We start from the raw sequence: 24,224 nt of genomic DNA on the forward strand, positions 1-24,224 counted from the left end.
TTTTTTTTATAAATATAATATTTCTCGTGATTTTTTTTAATGTATAATACTACACGTATGTTAAAAAAATATAACGAGTATTTTATTTTAATTTTAAAGATAGATAAATATAAATATGATTTTTATTAGTCTAATTCAGGAATTCATACCTCTACTTGGAATGCTTATCGCGGGAGATTTTCGTTTCGATGTGGCTGACGGTTTTTTTGACGTCCACTATGTTAACTTAAAAAAAACAACAACGTGAGAGGGGAGAGCGCCAGAGGGGATTTTTTCTCTCGTAGGTGGGGCCAAAGCCATCCGAGTGATCTTACCATACGCGATACAGCAGGATTAGCATTCCAAGTAGAGGTATGGATTCCTGTCTAATTATATATAAATGCAATAACTCACTGAACTTTGATTAATATAATAAAATACAAACATTTCAAATATTAGTATGAAATCGTTAAAGTACGAAAAGACGAATGTTGTTGACCTTTTGCGTTACTAAATTGATGATTAGTTAGAATATACATCGAGCGAAAAACTTAAATTTAGGGTACAATTTTCTTTGTCTGCTCAGTTTCCAGACGTCCTCGCTCTTCAGTTTCCGGACGAAGACTTCGATCCGGCCTGTTCCGTGTCCCCAGCGTCACCGAATCCAAAAACGTCAGCTGACTCGCCTACGTTTACTTCAGGTACTTGTCGTTTTAATTCACGTTGAATGATGAAGCGAAAAACCCTATCTTCCCCATTCAAACCCCTTTATCACCCCCCTTCCCACGTCGAGCTGATATATTGATTGCTATGTGTCGTCTTTCAGTCGGACCTCCTAAGACTAGGCAAGGAGCGATGTCGTTGGTCAATGGGAATCCATCGGCCACTAGCAACGGGAGCGCTCTCTCGAAAGGCAGCGCGGCGCCGATCCCCATTGATGGCGCTGCGAGTAATCGCGACTTGGACAACGGCCTCACAGCCTCGCCAGTTGTCAGGCAGATCAACGCTCAGTTCCTCAAGTGCGGCATTTGCCTCGACAGGTACACGACTCCAAAGGTAAGATATTCTTCTTGGCGTTATTTCGTTCGCTATATTTAAAAAAAATATTGACTCTAAGGTGCTGAAAGAATTAGGTAGACGCGTTCAACTATTTAAGCCAAGTTCACACTTATATACCCCTAAAATCGCTTGAATTTAGGTAACTAAAGCCGTGTTCACACTAGACACTTTGGAACCGTTTTGAAACGGTTTCGACAGATAAAATTGAACATTTTCGGTGTCAACTGTATTAATAGCCATACGATAAATACATTCGACATCAAAATTTTACAATTCGTTCTTTTGAAACCGTTTTAAAACGGTTCCAAAGTGGCTAGTGTGAACGCGGCTTATATTTAAAAAGCAGCGTGAGAAATCGCTTCGTGTTGGTTCGCGAAGCAACTCGTCCAAGTCGGTTCGCTAAGAATCGCTTTCGAAACGACGAGGCGGGGAAGTGAAATTGCTCGTATTTTCCAAAATAAAGGGAATAAAATTCTAAATAATGTCATGTATAGTTAGTTAGTCTTAACTTGTACCTTTGCCTTGAAGTCCTATCGGCCGAAGTACCGCGTATCGGTTTAACTTAATAAATAAATAAATATATTTTAGTTTCCCCAAACGTTGTTGGTCTTTTTTACCTCTTCAACCGTGTTCATTGTTACATTTAGACCAACGGTGGTTCTCGTTTTCATGTAAAGTAAATATGATTAACTAATTGTTTTGGAATTCATTTTAGTCTTTTCAAAATTCTGATCAGAATTTGAAATAACGTTAAGCCTTGGCTATAAGCGAACCGGGGTTAAGCGATTTCGCACGTGTGAACTAAGAAATATCGTCTGCGGTCAAACCGACCTAAACTGGGTTTTAAGCTTTAGTGTGACCTTGGCTTTAGTATATTTATATTTGGTATCATCAATCAGAAGTACACGGAACGGACATGTCATCGGGAAATCTAAAAGATTAAAAATATACAGTTATAACAGGAGTTTATCGAGATAGTAGTATTCAAGTGCAGTTTGGTAATGAACGAACCCATGCGGAGGTGCTACACATGCAAATTCTGTTGTAATTCTTGTTGAAGTAAAATTTAATTAAAATTCCACCCTTTACCATGTGGTGCTACATATCGTGATAAATGTCAGCCAATTAAAATGAAGATAAATGTAAAATATAAACGAGACAGAGCGTCTACGAACAATACTACGAATACACTTTACCCACAAACCAACGGGACAGAAACGAAACAAGTCTGTCGCTAGCACAAGTGGGATTCCCTTTTGATTCGCCGCCATCACTCATTTCAGTGGCGTAGCTGATGGTCCGCAGGGGTGGGGCCCCCACTCACTATAATAAAATTGAAAATGAGGGCCCCCATTGAGATTTGGCGGGGAGGGGGGGGGCTCTGGGTTCTCAGCTACGCCACTGGCTCATTTAAATATATTTTATTTTTAACGATGGCGTCTCGCTAAGGCCGACGTGTATCCGATAGAAGCTGTTCAAAGTCGAATACTTCTATCGTTTTGAACTCCTTCAATATTTCTAACAGCTGACGTTTTCCAATTTGAGATATTCAATATTTCAATTTTCGAAGGATATTTGACTCTGTATGTGTTTTTTTATCATGACTATTTATCAGGAAAAAGTATCCATCTACGACTACTAAGACACGTGAGAAAATAGTGTGGGGATAATATTTTCACCCGAATGTATTCATTTATACTTGCATTGTTACGGATAATGATTATATTGAAATGATTTTTACGGTTACTCAATAGTTTTTATCGTGGGGAGAAAAATGTTACCACAATGGCGGCCATGGCCAAAGCTACGGAGTGCCAAGTCTCTATACCCCTCATGCTCGTAGACGAGGATTTCCGCGGGCCGTCTCAACATTTCCATTCTCCCTTAGTTTAAACATAAGTTTATAATATATTAGCTCCCTATAAGTTAGAATCGTGCCTAGGCTGTGCGTTAACAGCAATTTCTCCCAAGACGTCCAAGTCGCGGTGTGTCGCCATCTGTTGGTAAAAAATCGAAATATTAGGTTGCCTGTGAAATCCGATTTCGTTTCAACGACGGAATCGAAGCTCGTTAAGCCTAAAGCCTGGTTCACACGGGCAGTGTTTTCCTGGTTTTCTATATTTTCTAGTTTTACCACCTTTTCCCGTGGTTCTGGCGCGCAGGAACACGACTGTACACACGGACAAAATTTGCCGGATTTTATCACAGCGAGCGCTGCCGGGGAACGAGGAAACGGATAACCTTTTTGTTGAGGGGCGTTGGGCTCGACCAGTCAGCGAGCGTTATGCCGTCACGTGGTAGACGTAAAAATTCTTAAGCCTACTTTTAAAGACTTTCAAAATCGCTCCTTACATCACGTGACAGCGAAACGCTCGCTGATTAGTCGAACTCAAAGAGCTTCAAAAACAGGGAAAATAAAGTAGAGATATTTAAAAAAAATTATCCGTTTTCTCGTTTACCGGCAGCGCTGACGGCGGATAAATCCGTTAAATTTTGTCCGTGTGTACAGTCGTTTTCCGTGCGCCAGAACAACGGGAAAAGGTGGTAAAACGAGAAAATAGAGAAAATCAGGAAACACGGCCCATGTGAACCAGCCTTTACGCGAGTTGTCGCGAAGAGATAAGCTTTAAACTACGAATATTCCACGACAATAACTGTTCATATTGATATGAATAAAATATTCTTACAAAATGTTGATTCATTATGGTTTCGTTTAAATTTACCCCTAATCAAGGATTTCGCTAGCTAACAAACCCATCGCCGACCGTGTAAAATTGCCCGATTTCAAAATTACATTTTTGCGCGTGACGGTACCTTACATTGTGAGGTATAGCAGCTTTATTTACATTCTTTTATGCCCTAACAAGGTGGCTACTTTCACGCGCAAAATTAATTTCAAGATCGCCCAATTTAAACTACCGACGCACGCCTCTGTTCTTCTCGTATCCATGGAGATAGCCGTTTCCGCCATCGACGGAGGTTGAAGAAGCTAAAAAGATAGGGCCAAAAGTCGCCGCAGGGAGTCGCATATACCGGTTCTGATTTGTATGGGAGAAATCGCTTTTAACGTTGGATCTATGGTGGATTCTAACTTATGGATAGTATAAACTTATGGTATAAATAAATACATTATTGATTTTCGACAGTGCTGTGACGTATGATTTCTGAACTTGGCGATAGGTACAAGCACGTTTCATTTTCGCAGCCTAAACGAATACTTCTCCCGTAAGAGTATATTATTTACTTAGGGCCATACGTATTTATTTATTCATCTACATACATTGATACATAGGTTTCTATTTTTATCGAGTACTTAACAAATAATTCGATAAAATCGGTGTTATTTGCTCGAAAACTGAAATCGTTTGATTTATAAAATACTTCTATAATGCGAAAAAGTGGCGAGCGCGAAACGTCAAAGTCGCATTACGGGAGTATTGGTATTTTCCCCGCTTAGCTGTGTAAAACGTAATTTATCCATTAATAAGGCCGTATAACTCTCAGATAGACGGTCCGTTTTAGATAAGAAAAAGCCATTTCGGATCTAATATCTCGCTCGGATTAAATTTCCCAGCGAGAGTAAATTAACTCGAAGCCCGAAGACTTTTTTTATTATTTATTATTTTATGAAAAAAAAGTGCAGCGATCATCTTAAATTTGCCATTGTCCCGCTCATCCCTCTCGCGCTTTTAACTCGTGACATCGTCGTAATACGAGAGACGGAGAGAGATCCATCGCCATTGAGTGGGTGTTGACGAGACTTATTGAACGCGCTGTTTATTATCCGCGCTGATCGCGGATGCCGCTGGGAAAGCTCAATGAGCGCCTATCTGTCGTGTGGTTCTATATTGTGAGAGCGAAATACACGTGGCTTCGTAGGCGTTTCTCGTTCGGCCCGAAGCCTTTTGAAAGGTCATTCCAATTGACAAATCCAATTAACCGTAAGTCTACTTTATTAATTCTGCCCACACCGTCAAAGTTTCGTATTTTAAGAGTTTGCTCAACTATTACATTCTGCGATAGATAATTTAACAATCATCACGTGATGTGTAAAAGTTGAACAAATATTTTCCCAGCTTGGTTTGTCCTCAAACGTTTGATTGCTTTGAATTTTAGATTCGGCTTCTACGGAGGCGTGTTTGGAAAGCTGTACGAGTTCTTTTTAAGCCATTACTGATTGGCTTTTAATTAATGTCCTCTTAGAAATTGTAATGACAATAATTTAAAATAAGGAACTAACTAAAAAAATTGAAATTTCTTCGCGGTTTTTCGTTTAGATAACGATGTGGTTTTTAATTAGCAAAATGTACTCGTAGTTCTTTGTAAAGAATTATGTTGACGTTGTTACGAAATTGTTAAACTAATCTCGCGTCAAGTTAGAAAAAATGTTTTTTATATTACTAATAATATCTTGTATGAAAAATCTTAAAGCAAGAACACTAATTATAAATTGCTTAATAATTAATTTTGGTTTGAGTCTATTTGATCGATTCCCAAATGATCGAACGGATCCCATTTGATCGAACGAAATTTGATTGAAAGCTGCTGTAGGGTAAAACTACTAGTTTTTGGGAGTAAATCGAAAAGGTAACGGTGCATACGCGTACATCAACCTAACCTAACCTAACCTAACCTGACCCTATTTATATATATCAAAAACAACGGGCCGTTATCGTCGATGTCATAAAAAATTCCATCATATAGTGTATAAAGTAAAAATCTCTTCATCTTTGTGGCTTAATACAGTTAAAGCAATGAATTATTCCATCATTATTCCTTCTGCACTTCATATTGACATTCGGTAAAATAAAAACATACCAACTGGTACTATAAATACTTTTGAATTCGATCAAATAGTATTCGATCATTTGAAGGTTCGATCTTATGAAACAAATGACAAATGGGATTCGATCAAATGGAATTTCGATCAATTGCAATGTATAATGATCGAATGTCGATCAAATGGACCAACACCTTAATTTTACACGTTTATAAGCGACCATTTTAAGTACTTTTCAATTGTTTTAATGAAAACTATCTTAAATTCTTTTAATAATCTTTGAAATCCATCTTACAAATCTTACAAGAACATTGACTTAATTCGTTTTTACTTCCGGTTTAAAATATCGTCAAGTTCTCGAGATAGGGAGAATTCTTCTCAACTTGACGTACCCTAAAGAACGCTTTAAATGTCAACGTATTCACTATATTCGTTAATAAATTGCTCTCCATCATTGTTTATACGCGTTATCCGAGAATTGGCTCCAAGGTTCAGCCACTATATTCGTAGGTATAAGCCTTTAACACGTTCTGATTAAAGCTCAGACGTATTTACGCGGGGATTGTGTTCGCCATAAATTACCCGTAACATCCTCGACAGGGTCGCTTTGCTCGAACAGTACAAAGTCAGCCTGTCACGCCGAGCAGTCTAACAATTTACATTTTTTTAAATGCGCGGTAGAAGTACGACGCGGCTCGCTCCCCTATAGAATAAACGAATATACATCTTCCCGACGTAATTGACGGATAGCGTGAGCAACGAGTACGCTGGCTTAAAACATTCGCGATATAAACACAGAAACTGAGTTGAGAACGATTGAAGATCATTAAGGCTGTCTGTCAAAACGACTAAACGTCTGTTATTGTTTCTCGACTCGGTCTCGATAGTAGAACCTCCTCCTAACCTTGTTTCGCTTCTTCGTTAGTTGTCAAAATCAAAGCTACTGCTACATGGTTGATTTATAACGACGGCTTTAATAAACTTTCAATGTTTTTGAAATGGGGAAAATCGAAATTGGGATTTATATCTCGTTCAGAAAATCATATCGTTCCGCTTAATCGCGGCCATTTTCGCCAAATCGACGGATCGTGGGAGAAAAACATGACGCCGCTGACTGAGGGGAAAAAAACCAAGTTTAGATCCCGAACTCGGTCAAGTTCGCATTCGCTTGAATGTCGAAATTGGTTTTTCCGCTCAGGTCGTTGATTCTCGTACAGCTTCGGAGTGGATTTTAATCCAATTATACAGGCTGTAGAAACGTTTATTTTCCTTGTTTTATTCGAGATTTATTAACTCGTACGGATATTACAATTATATTGAAATGAAGGGCAATTTAAACGAACATGGCGTTTCTTTATTCTACAAGTCTACATCATTTGATCTTGTGTGGTTGTTATTATTTGTTAGTATTTAAAAATCTAAAGTTAGTAATAGTAAATTTTGTAGATGTGAAGAATATTTCCAATAATTACCAATTTCAAAATGATTATTTGTTTTTACATAACTTTGGAATGATAAAAAATTTAGTGAAATTATAAAATTCGAGCTTGGTCACGATAAGATAAGTATTTCACGATAATTGGACAAGTAGTAGTTGAGACGTAGAGTACACGACACTATAGTGGAAATCGAAATTGTTAGTGGATCCCAAGAAAGGAGATTCCAAATTAGCACAACCGAAGCTACAATAAAGGGTGCTACGACATTGAAAGGTACCAAATATATATTTCGAAATTTTGCTATGGTATCCAATATACTTACGTCGTTAGTGATGTGAATTTACCAGTAAAAATAAAAACGGTAAATTTGCCGGTAAAATTACTGGTAAAATTACCGGTAAATTTACCATTAACTTTTTATTTAATCAAAAAAATGGTTTGATGTAACAATAATTCTTAAAATAATATTTTGATTTTACCATAGCCTTAGGTTACATTAAACTTAGTGTGTTTTTGCTTTATGAAAGTAATTGGTAAATTTAGCGGTAAAACCACTCGGTAAATTTACCGCAATTTTACCATTACCGGTAAATTTACCGGCTCACATCTCTCAATATACTTGGTTTATATTAATTTTCGTTTCTCGCTTGATAATTTTGGTCCACATTCGTATCGCCACAGGGGCCCCAACGCGGTGATCCCAGTTGGGGCCCTAACCGAGGTCAACATTCTATTGTAAATTAGGTCCATTGTGACGTCACGCTTCCGCGAGCGCGGCAGCGTGACGCTTTTCCGGCCGCCATGTTTACAAGCCCCGCGTCCCGATTGAATAGATGTATTGTTAAGCGAGTCGGCTTTTATTCGCTCCGTTATAAAGAATATACAGGATCGAGTGAGCCAGAGAGCCAGAGATAGATGGGAGGGGATGAAACTTCTTCCGCGCCAGGTTTTTAACGCAACTTTGGAATCCTCTATTCCGATCGGGAGGGTTTCATTTCGAACACGGACCTGCTACGGACAGCTAAACGTGGTCGCATCGACATCACGAAACTCAGTTCGCCGGAGAGACACGTGGGTCGCCACTACACCGACGACGAAAATCATGCTCAGGTAGCTATTATCTTTTACCTTGAAAATCAACGCGTTTTATTTAGAAAGATAAAAGTTCTGGTGGGATTAAGACAACCGTAAAGATTAATTAAATGAATTGTTTTTGAGTTCGTATTGAAAATAATTTTTATCTTTGGTTGTTTTGATAAACGTACCCAGTTTGATATCTAAATTGAATTGAAATTAAATAACCGCGTTACGCGTGTTTCAAACTATACCGTAAAAGTTTGATTCGTGGTAATTTTGGGAACGCTTCTGTTGACTTTCATATAGGTAATTAAAAGACTTGTTTCATTATAACATTTTCACGTTTGATTTGATTTTAGAGCTGTAAATCTTCAGTTCTTATTAACCATAATTAAAATTACACTTATCCTTCGAGTTAGTACCAAGACAGGTTAAGCTAGGGCCCGTAAACGTGAACGAGGGAGCTTGTAGGATGCGCAGACTGTACGCAACAAAGCTACGTCTATACACTCCCACAAGTTCGCTCTACACGTTTTCGGGCGCTGGCTTAACCTGTCTATTTGCGAAAGTGCACGTGTAAAAAAATAGAAGGGATTAAATGAAGATATACGGAGCAGCTATCGCCATCTATATGAATAATTTTGAACCATAATGCTAAAATAACGTTGATCATAATTGAGAAAAAGGACTTAATAAGCCGGCGCTTAGAAACGCGTAGGGGGACATTATCAAGAGTAGACGTACCTTTATTGCGCGCTAACTGTTTACATTTCGCGTTTCTCCTACGCGTTTTTTACTACAGGATTAACCTGTCTAATAAGTAAAAATAAAACTTGAAATCGAAAGAAAATATGAACAAATTATATCGATTTGTTGACCCTTTTAAATTAAATTGGAATATTTTGGGCCCTTAGTTTAGATTATAATAATTTGAATGGTTTTGAATTGACGCTAGTTGAGGGCTCAAAACTAAGCTTAATTAATTAGGTAAATGTCAAATATATCGTTATTAATTCGTATTATCTTGCTTAAGTCTAATAGTCCCAAGCGACTTGTGCTAATACGTTATTTTTTTGAGCGTTCCACATTACATAGTATGGTAGTTACGGATACCGGTATTGATAAGTAGATTTACCATAGAAACACGACATAAGTGTAACTGATTCGATGATTATTTTCAAATATTTTTACATCCGCTATTTTTTTATCCATACAGACGATAACAATATTTTTCGTTTTGTTTCGTTTATCGAAAAACGTATCTTTCTTTTCTAAAAATACCACAATGTATTCCAAAATATAAAGCGCTAGTATGTAATGACCCATTTTAAAGATGTTTAAAGATATGCATTTGGAAATTAGACGCTGTATCTACAAATTTGGATAAATTACTTAGTGCTTAATAATAATAATAATCATAATAATATTATATTTATTTCTTTTAGGTTCTAATAATTAAACATAGTTATTATAAACTAAAATTAATGAATAAATAGTATAATTATAATAATAATTAGTTTACATAAAAAATTTACGAAATCAAGTAGTTCTCAATGTAAGCGAAACCTTGTAAGTAAGTGCCAATAAATAAGGTACAGATATTTTAATTAAATAAAGTTATTTTTAAACTTTGTTAATTAGTTTAGTTCACGGTTCACATTTGATATTCTAAAATATAAATTTTTATTAAACCTTTAATTTTAAAACGTTATGGTATGCTTGTAATAGCATTCCATTTGAATTAATGTTAAATTTATAAAACAGAAACCCGGAATGCTATTAAGACTTTGTCTGAGTCTGTTATGTTTTTTTTCTGCCTGTGGCTCTATTGTTGAATCGTATCAGAGGCCCTATTAGGGTTACACGGGCGCCAAACATTGACCTTACTATTAGCGGCTTTAATAAACAGAATGGTGCGTGACAAAGGTGTCAATGATCGGCTGAGAATGCTCGAGTCAGATATTTGCTCGGATAAAGGCGCTCTTTTAATTACCGAGTCGCTAGTCCATTGAATTCGCGTTTAAACAAATCGTTATAATCTTCGTAAATCAAAGACGAGATGAGAGAGATGCGAATTCTTCTCATCGACTGGAGAAGGGTTTTCCTTTGTTTTTGTTCCAATTCACGGTCCAATGGAGATCCTTTCTATTCGCGTAATAAAGAGAATCAGGGGGTGGCGAAAGGGGCCAGCCAAAATTGGCAGTCACCAGATATACAAATTCTTTTCCACGATGACGGCGAACAATGAAAATTCATTTCTCATCTTTGTCTAATTCCTTCCAAAGCCAATTACTTTTACGAAAGAAAATACAATGCCTCTTTAATGCTATATTACGACGATAGCGTTCGAAATATCCCGACAAGTCAGGTTGACATAAATCTCCAGATTTATGACCAAATTGACGCGCCCTAGTTACTACTATTATTAGTAAATCGGTAAATACTGAGTCTTGCGGTCTGCACAGTTAGAAAAAAGGGTTTGATCATAAACCCCCAAGGTTCTTAAAAAAATTCCACAAATTCAAACCCTCCAAAACCCTTTAACGGAAATTTTCAAACCCACAAGGCTTAAAAATGAGCACTTTTATGATTATAAATTGAACCATTAGAAACCCTTTAAAAACTTCCTAGGGTTTGCAATAAAACCCCGTAAATACAGACAATCGACACAACACGGTTTTTATTTAAACTCTTTCCAAACGCTTCAGACACTTCCTAAGGTTTGTATTTATAGATTAAATTAAAATTAATTAATTTAATTTACGACTTTATAACAAATTTTGGCGATTGCAACGGGTGCGTTTCGAACCCAAGCCCTCTAACACGACAGGCGGGCGTTTTACCACAGAACCACCGAAAGATGTATGATTGTAACGATGTTTAGAGAAACCATTTTGGGGAAAAACCGTCTTCCTTTACGTTTTATGAAATTATTATACGGCTTGATATCAAATTTTGGCGTAGATGGCGTGAGATAGTTTAAAACGTGCAGGGTTTGAAAAGGGTTTTAAAAAGTGATAAATTATTATTTTTTTCTATAGGTTCTTAAATGGGAATCCTAAGGGTTTTCCATTGACCTATAGGGGTTTCCTTTAAACATTTAAACCCTTTTCAAACCATGCAAGTTGCCAAAACAAAACCTTAAGGGTTTATAATTTTTTCCTAAACCTTTTTTAAACCCAAAGCAAACCCTAATAAAACCCATGGAAACCCTTTTTTCTAACTGTGTGGCATATTGCGAACTAAAAGAAACTTTATTTTCAGTCATTAAACGGTATTTATTTACTCTTCGAATTGTTACGACTGTTATTATCTCGCCTCCAAACTGGAATGATTCTTCCGGTTATTCATTATCATTTATTTCTTTAATAAAAATGCGAACCCGAGAAGCGTTAGTTTCGCCGCGATTATTTGGTCATTTATTTAGAATGGTGCTATATATAGAATTTAAGCGTCTCAGCTTCGAAGGAACAAAAAAAACGCGTGACCTAACTTCACGTTTATAGTTCTAAGGGCTATTTTTTATTACCTACCCTTCAAAAGCCTACCTCTGCGTATGGTAATGATCTTTCGAGATTACACGATTTTCATTTAAGAAATGAAAACAGCCGCTTGGGAGCGCGCACGATTGTATTCCCTAAACGCGATATTATCCAAAATTGTTCATTTGCGGAAATTTCATAAGATTCTAGGCGAAACGAAATATGAAAGAAATGCTTATATTCATTCTATTGAAATATCAGCGTGGCGTTTCCAGCTGGTATAGGCGGACGAGAAATTAGTTTTCTTTATTCCCATTACGATCTAGAAGAAGTTGAGAGGTCGTTAAATTGAATTCCAGCTGATACGGGTATTTCGCAATGATCTCTCTTAGAATCCCGCATGGATTTCCATCTCATATTAACGTTTAATATTTCTTGTGGTTATAACAAGAGAGTTAAGCTAAAATAACTTTGAAATCGAAATTTTGGGCAAAATATAATTTAATAAAAAAAGTAGCGAAAATCTAGGGGATTAGTTAAAACAGTGGTTTTCAAATCTGTGTACCATGGAACCCTCGGTTTCCGCGAGATGGCTCCAATAGTTCCGCGGAAACATAAAAAAAAATAAAAAGTTTAAAGACCCAAATACTTGTGATGTTTTGATTAATACATTGATAATTCTGCAGTTTTGTTTATAAATAATTATAAATATTATTATTTGTAGATCACTCTGACGGCTTTGGCCCCACCTACGAGAAAAAAAAATCCCCTCTTACGTAGTTGTTTGTTAAGTTAACATAGTGACGTATATAAAACCGTCAGCCACATCGAGACGAAAATCTGCCGCGATAAAAATTCCATGTAGAGGTATGGATTAATGTTATAAATAATAATTTATTTCATTATAATTAAAAAATCATATATTTGAAATCTGGGGCGTTTTGGCTTTCAAAAATTGGTTTTCCAAACTCTGGGGGGTTTGCCCTCCGAGCCCCGGGATTTTAATTCATTCCTAAAATCCGCGGATTTTGATTCTGATAGCGAAGGTTTCTGCGGAAAATAAAGGTTGAAAACCACCCGAGTTAAAATCTGAATTTATTCATATATATATACATAGGTGTATATTAATAAATTCATGATCAAAATCACGATCTAAACAGTTGGTGTAAAAATATTTGTTTACCTACCAAAAGAACAAGTTATTAGTCTGAAATAAAACCAACCAGGTGTAGTAGTTGTCTCTTTAGCGTACTAAGCAGTAGCTTCAAAAACTTACGATTTACCCTTCCCCTAAAGGTTAATCTTTCTCAGGAGTCCATACCTCTACTTGGAATGCTTATCGTGGCAGATTGTTTTTTTGACATCCCTATGTTAACTTAACGAACAACAACGTGAGAGGGGAGGATTTATTTATCTCTTAGGCGGGGCCAAAGCCGTCGGAGTGATCTTACCATACGCGATACGGCAGGATAAGCATTCCAAGTAGAAGTATGGATTCTTGTCTCTCTTTAATACGTAGTTAAAAAAGACCTATTTAGAGCGAAAATGTACGACCTATTATTACAAAAAAGTTGCGACTTGATTTTAGAAAATATTATAGCTAGCCGCCCATTTAGAAAATTACATATAGAACAATCATTTCAATTTGAAAGTTAGAGCCCGATGCAATTCTGGAAAGAACGAACATGCTCTTAAGTCAATTAACTTTATATTATTTAATTTAATGTTTATGTTTGAAGGCCGGATGCGAGACGCCTCATATTTAATGTATTAATCGTATTAAGTAGTATAAGTAAATAGCGTTCTATTGGGCGTGGTCTAATAAGCAATCTTGGGATACCGTCCGCCTTGTCAAAACATTATAAAGTTATGGTTAGAGAAGTTAAACAAAGGAGGCTAGCAAGCTGCTTTTTCGACTTAATTAATGAGTTAAATTGAGACGTTATTAGCTGATTAACGTCTTCCAAGTATGATTAAAATTTTTATTTGAAACTAAAAGTACCAGAACATCACATTAATATAAAATAGCTAAAAGAAAATTTCTATAAAACCTTATATTAATATCTAGAAATTGTTCAGTTTTTTATATAGTCCTTTATAAATATTTCTAGAAAATGTCTAGGTATTTTCAATGCTAATGGAAAAAATATCTCGAATTGGGAATTTTTTTATCGGATTTCGAATACATTTTCCATGGAATTTTTGTGTATTTTTGTAATTGAATTCGTAGCTTGCTCGTGGGTGTTGCTTGGGTTCGTTGCCACAGTAACGCGTCTCGGTCGGCCATGACATTAAGACGCCCATGGCGGTCAATTGATTATTTCTCAGAATCGTGTGACGTTTTGCCTCGTGATCTGTGACGTCAAATAAATGTCATGGCGGACATTTCAAGGCCTGGCTTAGCTACGACGCTACGAGCAAGCACCCAATATTTAGTCACATGACTAAAATTGTCTTCGACTCTTTTTAAAAAAGAAATGGTCCCCAAAGGTTAAGGTCATCAAAATATTCATTTTGTCAACTGGCTTTTATTTTGGCAACTGAGCAAAATTATTATTATAGAGACGCTGAGCTTCTGAGAAAAAAAACTGCTGAACTACAAATATAAGATGAAATTCAGTGTAAAAATTGTGTATCTATGACTATCAGGGGCGAATCAGCTAGTAGGATTAATTTCGTAGAATTGCGGGGGATGCGTGGATCTGGCTTATCCATTAGAGTGTAGACTTTGGTTTTCTCCGCGAGCGCGCTTTTGCATGGCTGGCCAAGCGAATCCCAACTCGTACACTGTTCCTCTATTATGTTGCCGTTCTTATTTCTCCGTCTAGCTTCATATTCCCGCCTAGTTTCATTATTTATCGTTCTTTTCTAACATTTTTTGGCCTTTTGGGTTCGAAAAATTGCGCCATTTCTTTCATTCACGGTGAAAACTTTAACTATTCACGCCCTATATACATGAGTAATTTCGTACAACGCATTATTACGTTATATAAATGGGAAGTTTCCTGGCTATATTTATGGGAGGTTACGAACGCCGCGTAGTGAATACTTACTAATATCGGCGCTTTTTCAAGCCATTTCTTAAGCCTAATACCGCTAATACTAGAAGTTGTTAGGCTTAGCAAATCACGCAAATGGTTTGAAAAAGCCTGATATTGTCGACTTTTTCCTAGACGTATTTAGAGATCTTAATCTCTCTAATTTGTTTGTAAAGCGAGTTGAATTTTGTTATTTATATAATTACGTGTAAAATTACGCAATTAAATTAACGTGTTTGAAGAAACTCGATTTCAAATGATATACGTTAATTATTAGTAGTAAAGCTCTGTTTGCGCGAGATAACAAATTAGTCCAATGTTTGTGGTAACAAAGTTTTGGGAAAAAAAGTTAAATAACGGTTTTCGTGTACACCATCTGAGAAAGCATTCCAAGGATTTTTGAAACCTAATGGCCCATTTTTGTAAGAAAAACGATTGTCTACTACACAGTGGTGTCGCCAGGGGTAGGCTACAAAGGCTATAGCCTATTTTTCATTTCACTCTGGGCCCAAAAAAGGGACTTGAAGGGGCCCCGAATAAAATAATTTACAAATTAACTTTGGATTCAACGTAAAATGGGTTGAAAATATTAAGAAAAAGTACTAGCATACACCATAAGAAAATTTAAAAGTTTCTTATGCCTACACCTAAAATGATCCTGTGGCCGCCACTGCTACTCTTATGTGTAAAGAAAGACATTATAAAGGCATGTGATATTTAATTTCGTTCCGTATCCAAAACACGTCTTTTTACAAGTTGCCCAATAAAAATCGTTAATGAGCCAAATAAGTTGTGTAAATTTTATCTCCGGCTGGCCGATAAAGTCGAATTGGTAGGATTAAACGGAATGCGGTTTACACACTTCGCGAATAGAAACAAATTTACGAAAATAGTGATCACGAAAATTTAAAATTATTTCCAAATTATTATAGGTAAACATATGATTAAATGATATTTATAAACTCTGGCTACTACGTAGGAAACGGTTAAAGGTATTAAAACATATTTTTTCCTTTTCTCTGGCGTAACTTCGCGTAAGAAGCGGTTGTCACTACCGTATTTAATATACTAAATAGGAGACTTGTCAGCCGAATGAAAGAAACTAAATAAAGGTCCATAACCCAGTAAATATTTTCCAATCACGGTGGTGTTTCTCAATGGAAGTATCGGGGTCAGCGATAAAAGCCAATAGAAAGACAACGGGAGAAGAAAGCGGGAGGGTTGCGAATACCAAATTCCGATACAGCCACTCGGACTAACACTTTTCACGTCAACATCAAAACGAAAAATAGTCTCGTTTTCGTTCTTTGTTTTTAAGGCTCGTCAAGCTGAGCATGTCGTCCCGCGTCATTATCTTCCGAAAAGCTAGAAAGGGGTTCTCGATAACTATCGGACCGTAAATATTCCAGTACTCTCTCATTTTCTCTCCCCCCCCCCCTCTCTCTCTCTTTCGCTGGCTTGGCGGAAAGTTCCACTCCATTTTATTCCCAGTTTTGTCTTTGCAGCGCATTTGGTTTCGCTCTCGTATTTTTAGCGGCGGGGCGTCTTCGCAGCGGGCGCGTATTTAGCGAGAGTATTTTATTGCAGAAACAAACATGAAAATTTACGCGCATTGCGTCCCGGAGATATGCGAAAATTACGGAAAATGTCAGGTTTCCCAGGTATCTTTATAGCCTCGTAGCCTCGTGCTAATATATTTTTACTGCCTCGCGGTATTTAACGAGAATCTCCGCTTTGGTTTATTTCAGGTGCTCCCTTGTCTACATACGTTTTGCGAACCTTGTCTGGTTCAGTACACGCCACCCGAAAGTCTGACTCTGACCTGTCCGGTGTGTCGGCAGCAATCGATTCTGCCGGAACAAGGCGTATCTGGATTACAGAACAATTTCTTCATCTCTAGTCTGATGGACGTGTTGGATCACCCGTCTGTCTGTCACGGCTGCGATTGCAAAGCAACCGGCGTCTCCAAATGCACGGAATGCGACCAATTTCTGTGCGAGGTAAATTATTCGAGCTCTTTACGCGGAAAAGGTTCCGTACGCTAACTACGATTTTCGCAGGTTTGCGCGGGAATCCATTTGACATCGACACCGACCTGCGACCATCGTATTTTGTCACTGAGCGAACTGGCGTTGATGGAAGACCAAGAACGATGCCGCGACCAGCCGTCGTTAATGTGCCCCAAGCACAACAGTCAGACTCTACGGTTTTATTGCAGTGACTGCGAGACTGCCGTATGCGTCACGTGCACCGATATCGAACACGGAGGGCACATGACCATGAGACTGAGAGAAGCCATTGAAGATCAGAAAGCGACGCTGAGGAAACTCTTGGACAAGGCGTTCGTACAGGTTGGTAAAAACCACATGCCTATAAAATAATTTTGGAAATGCTAAAAGGATCGCTTACTTCCGGTAGGTTCCAGAGATAAAAGACGCCATCGAAACCGTTAGTGGGACGTCGAATATTCTAAATCAACAATATTTGGAAACTTCGCGTCAAATTCAACAGTGTTTCAATTCGATGGCCGAAACGTTAGAAAAACGAAAAATGGAGTTGCTCGGTGAACTAGAAGACGTCCACCGATCGAAACAAAGGATTCTGGATAAGCAGAAAGACGTTCTGGAACTGTGCCTTTCTAATCTCGCGACCAGTTGCGATTTTACGGACAACGCGCTAAATCACGGAACGGACACGGAGGTGCTTCTAGTGAACAAGCAAGTGGCCGAAAAACTGACTGAATTTGCCGTCATGCGAGTCCAAAAGGATCCCGAAGAAAACGCTTACCTCGTGTTTCAAGGCGAGGAAGGGGCGTCGTCCCTGCGGAAGAGTATCCTCAATTTTGGTAGCATTAGAACGACCAGCGCCATCTCTTACGAGACGACAGTGTCCGGGGAGGGGCTGAAACACACCGTAGTCGGGAAACCTACTCTAGTGAACATAACCACCAAAGACCGAAGAAGGGAGATTGTCAAAGACACCTGCGACGGTGGTATACTACAAGTACGTAAGCACTGTCCTTTTAATATTTACCGAAGCACTGAAATTAAGCGTTTCTCGCAGGCTTCTCTCGTATCCAGCGATCCATTACTCACGAGTATCGTTCCTGATATCGCGGATCTCAAAAACGGTAGTTACGACCTATCGTACACAGTTCCTCAAGAAGGCATATACGAGCTATGCATCACGCTCCTCGGACGTCACATCCGAGGTAGTCCTTTCCAAGTGCGAGCGTACGGCGAGGAAGAGAGCTCTTCCAGTGATAGACCCACAAGTTCCAAAATACCGAGAACCACGGGTGTTAGGCAACGTGCCACTAAACGACCTCCGAGCTACAGGTCGAGCGGATCTCACAGACGCAGTAACCCCATCGAGGATGATTTGGTCATGAGGGTCGGTTTAAAAGGCAGAGCTAAGGGGGAATTCTCCAATCCTCAAGGCGTTTGCTGTTCGCCCATGGCGAACGGCAGGATTATCGTCGCCGATAGTAACAATCAATGCGTTCAGGTACCGAAATCGATATTAACGTTTAATATATAAGACGTATTCTAAGCCAATGGTCATTCGTTAGGTGTTTACCAGTATGGGAGAGTGCAAACTGAGGTTTGGTGTACGAGGTCGAAGCGCTGGTCAAATGCAAAGGCCGACAGGAGTCGCCGTCATGCCCAACGGGAACTACGTCGTAGCCGACTACGAAAATAAGTGGGTCAGTATTTTCGAACCGAATGGAAAATTCGTCAACAGGCTCGGAACGGGCAAGCTCTTGGGACCGAAAGGAGTGGCCGTTGATAAGAATGGTCACATTGTAGTCGTCGACAATAAAGGAAGTTGCGTTCTCATATTCCAGGTACTTAGCGGGCTTTTTCCTAAATTTATCGGCTTTTACGAGCGAAGGTAATTGAACAATTTTCTCGTTCAGGAAAATGGAAAACTGTTATACCGATTCGGATCGCGTGGGAACAGCTTCGAGAAATTCGCCGGTCCTCATTACGCGGCGGTCAACAGCAAGAACCAAATCATCGTGACTGATTTCCACAATCATTGCATCAAACTGTTCGACTGCGAAGGGAACTACCTGACGTCGTTCGGCTCGAACGGCGAAGGCAATGGCCAATTCAACGCGCCGACAGGAATCGCCGTAGACTCGCAGGACAATATTATCGTCGCCGACTGGGGAAACAGTCGAATTCAGGTGATGAATTAGGTCTTAATTAGCGTTAGCTTCTTTAGTTATGGCTCCGCTTTCCATTCGCCCGTTTTAAGATTTATTTTAAATTAATCGTCTTTTCGTTTCAACGTAGGTCTTCGACTCGAACGGTTCATTCTTGTCATTCGTCAACACAAACGGCGATCCGTTGTACGGTCCTCAAGGGTTGGCACTTTCTTCGGACGGTTACGTCGTGGTGGCCGACTCTGGAAACCACTGTTTCAAGGTCTACAAGTACTTGCAATGACCTTCGAACTTTATAAAATATGCGCCGTGAGGTTTAGGACGTACGAACAATTAACTCGCGTTGTTTGGTTCATGTTTTTGTATAATTTATCTTCTTATTGTAAAGAAAAGTTATATTTTTCAAGCGATTGTACATGAAGCTTCTCTATATACAACCCTTATTAAATAAGAAATCCATTTAGTTTAACTTAATTATAGTTATATCTTCGGTATTTTTGTAAACAGAAATCGTAAATAGTTTTTATTTTAGTTGAATAGATTTAAATATAATTCGTTACCGCGATTATACGTAACTCTTTCAAGACAAATTTTGAAATCGAAGGTGCCAATAGTCGGAATTAACGCGGATGAGGGAGACATCGTAGCTTCCAAATGTATTTGTAAACTATAAGCTTGGTAGTATTTGTAAACTAAGCTTGATAGCCCTTATGTGTAGATTACGTACGTAAAGCACTATGACCCAATATACTAATTATGCAAAAGTCTTACAATTGATGTCAATTGGACTCTTTTTCCACTTTTAATCATAAGATCAAATATGCAAACGATTTGCTCCAGAAGCAACAAACATTTCAAATGTTAAGGAGGATTTCAAATTTAATATTTGTTTTTTTCCCCCTGGTTTTTATCCCGTATCTTGCGTCTCTAAACTACAGAATTTGGGTGAAAATTTTCTTCCCAAAATGAAACATTTTGCTTTGTGTCTACATAAGGTTCTGGTCTGCACTCGCTTGTCGGGGGAGCGGACTAGAACGAGAATTAAGGAAACGCAAACAGTCTTGGAAATAAGTGAAAAAACCGGTGATCATTAGACTCTTACTGAAAAATTATAAACTGTTCATCTTCCGTTTTTTGTAATAATGTGGATAGTAGAAATTACTTTTGTTATTAGTTTCGGAAGTCAGTCAACCGTCGTAAATCACTTTTAAAGATCTCTCAGTAGATAAATCATGTCGTTAGCTACGGCTACTTTTAATTGAAAAATAAATTGGCCCACGTGACCAGTGGACCTCCAGATTTCATTAAATCAACTTGACCGCTTTTTTCCAAGAGTGCTCGCAAAATATCGTAGTTTTTGACGATTGATATTTCCACTTTACAAACCTTTTAGAATTGAGCTCTAATATTAAAAAGAATGTTTTCTTCGTCACAAAAATATATTACTACCGGTTATAATTACAACATAATAATAAATAATATCTTAAAATCTTACGCTTGAATGTTTACTGAAATCCTTCGATCTACTATAACTGAAACTTTAAGATCGGTGTAAAATCATATCGGTACCTAAATCACCATTGATATGAGGATTGTTTGATCCTTATATGATGATGTGTCGGAAATCGGGTTCTAAATCTTCAATTCCTATAGTAAAGCCTATGATGACGATATAATTACGTCACCGATGACGTTATACCTAGCAAACTTACCGGTTGTGGAGCGCGGATACAAAAAGGAATTCTTCCGAGAATGTGCGTTCCAAACATTACCGAGGTTAAGCGTAACTCTGTAAAAGTTTAGCTTGAAACTTCTATGCGTTTTGAAGAAACCTCCGCGCGGTAGAATGTAAGGCTAGCTAGACGTCGCGTTCATTTCATCGGCTGCTTAACCTCTTGTATTTAATTTACCTTCGTTATCATTTACTTCGTGACATTTTCTCTTCTGGGCGATGGTGTTATAATTCCATTATCCATCCGGGTCTCCGCGCGACTTTGGAGTGGCAAACTTCTCGATGTAATTATTGCAACTCCCTCTGACTAATCTTATCTAAGAACGGAGGAAATCGGCCTAAGCCCTCATTATACCTCAACGAATAATACATAACCAACTTTCGTTAGGTCTAGTAGAAACTCCCTTAAAAAAACCGATAAATATGCGTTATTCTAGGTGACCAACTAATCCAAGTCTTAATAATGAGTTTTAACGGAGTGACAACCACTGCCGGCCTACTTGCAATTGTAAGAAATTTCCCGATATTTAATTTAATCTCAAAATTAAAACATAGCGTGTTTCTATAGGTACAAAGCGTGTTGCTATTAGCCTGGAATGTCTTTTTCTTATTCGTTCAATTCCAACCCTCGGTCTTCGGAGATTCACACAATCGATGGCTGCTTTGTTTCGAAGAAGTCATCGAGGGATTCGAATATGGTAATGCTTATTTTTATCTTTGTTACGTTAAAAGGAACGTATCACTCGTAATGAGTAGCACCAGAAGTAAATAATATATATATTACGAAGAAGGATACATCTGTTTAAGCAACTATATTCGTTTGAAACGTGATCTTTCGCAATATTTGTCGTAAGAAAAGATAATGACTTTCTAAAACAATGGCTTCGAGAAAATATGCGTTACAAATCGGACATATCCGTACTTAGTGTATATTTTACATATCTGAGATTTTCCGAGAAATTCACTCCCATGGAAAAGTGCTTCAAGCCGGCGAAGATGACATTTTTAAGCTGAATGGATACTTTTCTATATTATAAACTTCTGGTAGCTTACACCTTCGATTTTTTACATTGCCTTTGGTTACGTCTGTCAATTCTAAACGCTATTCGAATCATGCAGGAGTTAATGGTATCGTGATCGTCAGCACCATCTTGAACTTCATCTGGCTGGTTATTTCCATCGCCGCGCTTCTGTCCAACGACTTATCGGTTGGTTATTTCTACCATCCTTGAATTTTTAATTCTAATTCCAAAATTAAATAACGTAGCAACGAAACGCATCCGGTTTACGAATATGGATTTCTACAACCGTTTGCATCGTGTTTTCGGATATAGCACTCACGCTCTTTTTCACATTATCAACTACGGTAAGTATCGCCTAAAGAATTACGGAACGAACTTGAAACCAGTAAAAATCTACAGATGGTGTTTCGGGACTTGTTTCGAGACGAGAAGGAATTCGTGGCGGCACGCAACTCGTCGATCTTTCTGGAGGTTGAGGACGGGAAGATCGAATATATAGATAGTATCTCAAATAATGACATTTACAAGGGCTACGTTTGGTTTCTGGTGGGTGTCAGCAGGGTTTTCTTAATCACGGTTTTCATTAACGTGAGTAGGTTTTGTCAATTTCCGAAGTATGTGGAATTAATGAGTGGCGTTTGCGCTTAGGTAGTTCTAGTCTACTTCGTAAGTAAAAGAATCAGAGAAATTCGTCTTGGAAAATCGCGGAGGAAGGAAAAAAAGGTTTGTTTCGTACAATAGAGTTGGATTTATAAATTGATAACGCGCCTTTCAGGATGATGGAAGTGGCAATTTTTTCGTCTCCGGAAGCCAACCGAACATGTATTCGGAACCCGCGACTCCCATGAATGAGTACGACGAACCATCTTTCGCCACTGCCAAAAACAACGCGAAGGAAACCCCGATCATGAGAATCGTTCCGATATTACCGATTGAGGAACGTCGCAATGGTGCCGAAAGACGAATTTCAGCCAGGAATTACGACTTGAAACCGGATGTTTTACCCAACAGTAGAGAGATGTCGAGCTACGGAATTCCACCGAGCGCTCCAGTAATACGGAGTAGATTACTAACGCCTCGTGCTCAAACATTCTACAATGAAAGCCCTAACATTCCCGATCCGGATTACGACGACTTACCACTAAAAGTAGTCAATGGCGGAATGAAATCAGGTCGGAAATATATTCTTGAAAGCTACCCTTACGAAAATTTATCGATTCAACGTCCAAATTTGGATTCAACTGGAATTAAGGCAGTTTGAATCCCAAATTATCCAATTCTTTTTAGATCAAAACGTAACAAAATTGAATGACAAACACTGTAATTGGATTAAATATAACACATTTCGGATTTTAATTTCCGATCAAAGTCGAATTTGGATATGAACAATTTTGAATATTATTTATGAATCAAAATTCATTCATCATTTTCGTAAGGGTAGCTACAACACCACGAACGAATTTTACCTTTAGATGGCACTATCCTCAATGTGTTTGAAATAGTTTTGGTGAATATAAACTCAAAGGCTAATTAGAACAAACGCCAGAGCTAAAGGATTTGCGCAATATTTAAGAGGAAGTGTTTCTACACGGTTAACTTTACTTTTGGTGACATTGAGGAACGCCAATTCTTATTTTCTCAGAATGTAATTCTGCATCAATAAATAACGCCGCTATTTATTAAATATTTTTAGAACAAATGGGAATTGACAACCCAGCAATGAACCCTCAATACGATTATCCTTACGCTATGCCTGTGCAGGAGTCAAATAGAGGATCGTTTCCTCCAGTTATGAATTCACCTAATAGAAATAGTTATAATAATCCAGGATATCAAGGTAAATTCATTGCATTTCTTTTACAATACTTTGGTAAATAACAAATGATTGACAATTTACAGGTGGTTTGAGAAGATACTGATTTCTAAAACATCAGTTTGCGATACCTTTTATCGCAACATTCTTTTAATTTAAGTGTGCATAGCTATAATACTGTTGATTAGATACGTCAAAACAATATTTCTTTATAATTTTCTTACATCCAGCGAGAAGCAACAATCCAACTATATACATATCTCGGCGCATAATGTGTTTTGTCATTTTAAATAATTGTAAGTCGTGTATCGAACCCATGGATTAAATAACGCTAAAGGATGTTGTCTTGAGGGGAAATAAAAGAGCCCTGTTCGTACTCCGCTTAGTGGCGACCTGTCGTAAGCTGGACACATGGGACAAACGAGTATTGAATGGTTCTACGAAATGATCTCCGGTGCCCAAAAAAATTGGGCATTAGAATGAAAAAAAAAACAGCTATCTAAAGTCAGCTTAGCTTCGAGATGGTAGATATCCTTTGAAGTTAATTAATCCAGAGCTCAACATATTGCTCAAACTGTCAAGTGGTGGAGAGCGTGTTACTATTAAAGATTAATATTATTAAATAGTTTCGT

The 24,224-nt window shown here is 38.0% G+C and overlaps 2 protein-coding genes across 3 annotated transcripts in view; both read left to right on the forward strand.

The window, feature by feature from the left end:
- LOC149947388 (tripartite motif-containing protein 2-like) overlaps positions 1-20,519 on the forward strand; it is a 69,421-nt gene extending 48,902 nt beyond the window's left edge. Inside the window, exons 2-10 of one of the 2 annotated variants that reach the window (XM_090172215.1) lie at positions 566-680; positions 806-1,035; positions 16,603-16,854; positions 16,915-17,205; positions 17,273-17,857; positions 17,918-18,361; positions 18,426-18,701; positions 18,774-19,046; positions 19,156-20,519. In XM_090172215.1, coding sequence (XP_090028341.1) covers positions 566-680; positions 806-1,035; positions 16,603-16,854; positions 16,915-17,205; positions 17,273-17,857; positions 17,918-18,361; positions 18,426-18,701; positions 18,774-19,046; positions 19,156-19,308 — 2,619 coding nt within the window. In that variant the 3' untranslated portion in view covers positions 19,309-20,519. Of the gene's footprint in view, positions 1-565; positions 681-805; positions 1,036-15,892; positions 16,516-16,602; positions 16,855-16,914; positions 17,206-17,272; positions 17,858-17,917; positions 18,362-18,425; positions 18,702-18,773; positions 19,047-19,155 lie in introns of those variants that run through there. The other variant, XM_090172216.1, reaches the window with a different exon arrangement.
- A 582-nt stretch (positions 20,520-21,101) lies between these two features.
- LOC149947390 (uncharacterized) lies at positions 21,102-24,215 on the forward strand. The gene is made up of 9 exons (XM_090171534.1): positions 21,102-21,265; positions 21,326-21,455; positions 21,877-21,965; positions 22,025-22,123; positions 22,179-22,367; positions 22,428-22,502; positions 22,555-22,951; positions 23,473-23,616; positions 23,679-24,215. Exons 1-9 carry the CDS (start codon positions 21,221-21,223, stop codon positions 23,696-23,698), a joined length of 1,188 nt encoding a protein of 395 aa, XP_090027660.1. The 5' UTR covers positions 21,102-21,220; the 3' UTR covers positions 23,699-24,215.
- The last annotated feature ends 9 nt before the right edge of the window (positions 24,216-24,224 follow it).

Source organism: Leiobunum rupestre, chromosome 4 (genome assembly GCF_980474605.1).
Source record: "Leiobunum rupestre chromosome 4, qqLeiRupe1.1.hap1, whole genome shotgun sequence".
Taxonomy (NCBI): Eukaryota; Metazoa; Arthropoda; class Arachnida; order Opiliones; family Sclerosomatidae; genus Leiobunum; species Leiobunum rupestre.